Below are 4,614 nucleotides of genomic sequence, written 5' to 3' on the forward strand. Positions count from 1 at the left end.
TGAAAAAAAGTTTTTTTTTTTGTTTTTGGAAAACAAAAAAAATTTAGGGGTAGGTTGGTGTTGGGTGGATTGTAATCCAAACCATTTTTGCTCAATCCATATTCAATCCAGTCCAACCATTTGTCACCCCTACTTAACGGATTTAGTCCTTTAACTATTTAAAAACTTATCAGCTTTAGTCCTTTAACTATACACTTACCGGTTTTAGTACCTTTCATATAAACTTACCGATTTTAGTCCTTTAAGTATTCAAAAACTTATCAGGTTTGGTCTTTGTCCATTTTTAATACAAATAGCTTAGGTTTAACCGTACACTTACCGGTTTTACTCTTATTTTAGACCACAAGTTTCAAAAGTTTTTTTTTCTTAAATTTTGTGTCGAGTCAAACTAACTCATATAAAATTGAGACAGCGAGAGTACAATATATTGTTATTGTAGGAATCATAAAATACAATGCCCTTATTTGCTTGTTTTGGGTTATTTCAGCTTCAGACAATGTCAGAAAGTCATTATTTTGCTACTAAGAATGAGTGTATGGAAGATGGAAAAGTTGATAGACTATTGGTTTCTCCAATTGTATTTTCCAGTAAGTTAAAATCATCATATAACAAAAAACAAAACTATGTTAATGATGATTTGGAAGTGGAATGGGTGGAAGAGTACAAACGTGGTGTCTTCGTCACTTTCACAATATTATCTACTGGGAAAAAGGGAATCAAGCAAGTCAACTTCAGGTAAATTCTTACGACTACTTTCTCCATCTCAATTTATGTGGCACAATTGAGATGTAAAGAGTCTACTAAGTTTTTCTTTTGAGTGAATTCTTACCACTACTCCCTCCGTCCCATTTTTTTGTGAAATGTACCCTACCTATGCGATTATTGGAGCTTAATTACAGAATTTTATATATTTTGTAAAAGAACTAATTAATGTTTCTTTTTGAAAAATAGATTTTTTCTGCTAAACCAGGTAATATTATTCATGTAATATTTTACAATTCAATTAATGTTTTGTTTTGGGTTGCATTATGCAGTAACGAAAATTTCAGTGCGAAGGTAGCAAAAAAGTGGTGGGAAAAGAACAAGCTATTGGTCTATAGAAAATATGATGTTGAAGAATATACGAATGTGAACCAAGATATATGACCAATTAGAAGTTCCCTTTCTTCTAAATGTATATATTATTATATACTTGCTCTCTTTAAAAAAGAATGGTCTACTTTTCATTTTAGTTTGTTTAAAAAAAGAATGACTTTTTTTTTTGTAACATTTTAATTTCAGTTTTCCATGTGACATGTTTAAGGCCACAAGAATAAAGGGCAGTTTGTACATTTGACATAACTTTAATTTAGGATCACAAGATTCAATTCTTTTTTATTTTCTTAAATTTCGTGCCAAGTCAAACTAGGCCACACTTTTTGAAACGGAAGAGTAGTAATAAATTATATCAGGTTAACATGATGAGTAGTTCATGTTCATTAAATCGTTAATCCACCAGTCAAAAATTAGATGGGTTCGAAGGAGGTAATTTTATCTTGTAAACAACTTCTCCCATTTTATATATGATGCTATTTTTAAGTTTATCTAAAAAAAAGAATGATATTTTTTAGCTCCCAAATATATATATGATTGGTTATAGATCACAAGTTACAAAAAGATGGGGTTGACAATTGGCGGGTTTGGTTAAATTTGGGCGGGCAGTAATGGGTTAAGACAATATAATTGAGTCAAGACCCAATCCAATCTAAATTTGCTTGGGTTAAAATGAATTAGGTAACCGATTACATAACGAGTTAAGACTCAACCCAACTCAATTTTTACTAAACTTAATTGTTTTATTTGTTCTTTTAAACTAGTTAACTACCTAATAAAATTATTTTTTCCCCTTATTATGACTACTAGTTTCAGGACACGTGCGTTGCACGTGTGTCCCAATTCTACTAGCATGTTATTTTAAAAAAATAATAAGATAATATTAAACATGTGTGAAAAGAGTAATATAAATTTGAAGAAAGAAAACACAAATTGAATTTGACAAATAATTAAGCTACTTAAATGACTAAATTGTTCAATACAAAATATTAAGGATTGCCTAAACTTAGAAAAAGCAATTAAATTTAGTTATATAGGTGCAATGTGTAATCAAATAATAAATATGTGGCTGTTTGTACAACTACAACATGACATGATAAAATATAAGTTGTACCAAAATTTTCAAAATTAATGTTACTACAAATAGCTCTAAAGAATCTTACCCCAAATTAAGCACAAATACAATACGTATACACATTTTAAAATGTGAGCATATATGATATAACTAACCCCTTTTTTAGTAATACAATTGTAGGAATAATTTTATAAAGCTAGTATCCTAAATCAGCATTTTAAACCATCATAACATACAATTAAAAAGCAATTATTTATATGGAAGAAAATAAATATCAACCTCAGTATCATATTCTTACTATTCTAGGAGAAAAGGATGATATTATATTCTTATGTAAATATGTCATATTTCTATGATTATTGTGAAGTTGGGAGTCTGATGAAATGCAACATAATTATCCTATTTATCACTCTTTTGTAACTAAAATTTTATATAAAAATCCAAATTAAATGTGAGTCCTTATAATTCATAAGAACGTGAATGGTCAAATTTTCATTTTTTAAACATAGGAGCAGAAAAGTCTACTATAAGGTTGATTATCATAACCATTATTAATTAGTATTTATTAAGAATACAACAATAAATCAAATACACTCCGACATTCCTTATTCTCCTAATCCATTATTTAGCCATTATTGCATTTAAAGTAAATAATGCATCATCAACTTGAAAATTAGGAGTAAAATGATAATTCAATTTTAAGGCGAGGTATATAAATATATCATAAGTATCTGAAATTCAATGTAATATAGTACACTATCTCCTACCATCTAAAATAGTCATTTTACATCTATAAAAACATAGTATTATATTTGAATCCAAACTAAAATTAAAAGCCTGCAATATACTAAAAGATCAGTAACAATGTATACATATGTCATTTTCTTTTCAAGATCTTTGAGGGGGTAAACTCCTCTCTATATGACGTTATCATCATCTATCAGAAAGTCAAAATTATTAAAGTTCAAGCAGAATAAAAGAGATTCAACTACATTATTCCTAAAAAATACCTCAAAAGATTCTTACCTCTATTTTGTAATTTTTCATAGTGTTACGTGATTTAGCCTCCGACTCAACCTACAAATATTTTTATCCACATCTTAAAATACATAAAATTTGTATTCAAGAAAACAAACTTATAATTAGCACGTCAAAAATCTCACCATTGGATTAGTTAGAGAAGAGCTAAAGACGGAAGTGCAAAAAAGAATTGTGTAATAGAGCAAAAATACCAAAAACTGTTAAAGGTCACAAAAAGAAAAACTACCTAATTTTGGAATGAGGAGACGAAAATTAACTTGAATATGCAATGAAGCGTCATGCTTTAGTATTTATATTTATATTTATAATAAGCAGTACAATTTGTAACTTGCATTGAAATAATAAAATACTGTAATAAATAAGTATTGAGTGTTTAAATTGTCAGTAATGTTTTTTTGATAAAGTTGTGATGAACTTTTATTGTTAATTTCTACAAAAATCACATAATTAATAACTCTTAATTATTTTAATTAAGAAGAATACATAAAGATGAAGGTTTTTGTCTACCCCTTTGAATTACAAGAAATAAGAAATAAAAAATAAGAAACAAAGAATTAATAGCTATTAAATATGGTGATGGTTAGACTACTAAACTCATTTTGCCTTTTGGTGATTCATTATAATTTGATAAAAATAATTATTATAATTAAATGGTATATTTTTTGAATGTTTTTATAATTTTGTACAAATTATGAAGAAAATTGCTTATGATTAAAGGATAAAAATGTCCTACAATTTTTAATGGACATTTTGATAATTGAACTTTCAATTTATAATTTTTCCACTTTTAGAATAGAAATATAATATATGCACCAATTGAAAATTCAGAAATTGATATAACAAAAAATGAAAATTATGTTTCGTAGATTTAAGTACAATGAATATGAATTTACTATTATATTATTATTCTATAGATAATATTTATTATTAAAAATAATATTAATATAATAATAACTCTTTTTAGAGACTTTTAAAATGTAAAACCATTGATAAGTAAAAATATAGAAAAAATAAAGGCAACCAGAAAAAAATAAGTTTTGCTAGTTAATAAGGTGTTGTGTAAACTTATCACCCAAAAAAAAATTATAATTCTATAATGAAATAACGATTACCAGGAGAAAGGAAAGAAATTATTACTAGAAAAAAGGAAAGAAATTATTTATTGTCAGTACTTTAATCGTATAGAATCAACACAAATAAAAAAAAATATAATCACATGGTGCTTCAAAGTTAAGTGGGCATAATATTATTCCAAATAATCTGAATACAAGAAAAGAATATAACCAGATGTTCACGAAGAAGACCAAAAAACAAGAGAAAACAGCGAGCAATATGCATAATATAAAAAATTCTTTCAATTTTAAGATATTGATAATAAACAAATGCAAAAGTTGATCAATATTAAA

At 26.6% G+C, this 4,614-nt stretch overlaps 1 protein-coding gene across 1 annotated transcript in view; it reads left to right on the forward strand.

Moving 5' to 3' along the window:
• The window catches only part of LOC125847103 (PH, RCC1 and FYVE domains-containing protein 1-like), a 5,539-nt gene extending 4,393 nt beyond the window's left edge, over positions 1-1,146 (forward strand). Inside the window, exons 7-8 of the mRNA XM_049526805.1 lie at positions 488-735; positions 1,035-1,146. Coding sequence (XP_049382762.1) covers positions 488-735; positions 1,035-1,146 — 360 coding nt within the window. The remainder of the gene's footprint in view (positions 1-487; positions 736-1,034) is intronic.
• The last annotated feature ends 3,468 nt before the right edge of the window (positions 1,147-4,614 follow it).

Source organism: Solanum stenotomum, chromosome 12, assembly GCF_019186545.1.
Source record: "Solanum stenotomum isolate F172 chromosome 12, ASM1918654v1, whole genome shotgun sequence".
Taxonomy (NCBI): Eukaryota; Viridiplantae; Streptophyta; class Magnoliopsida; order Solanales; family Solanaceae; genus Solanum; species Solanum stenotomum.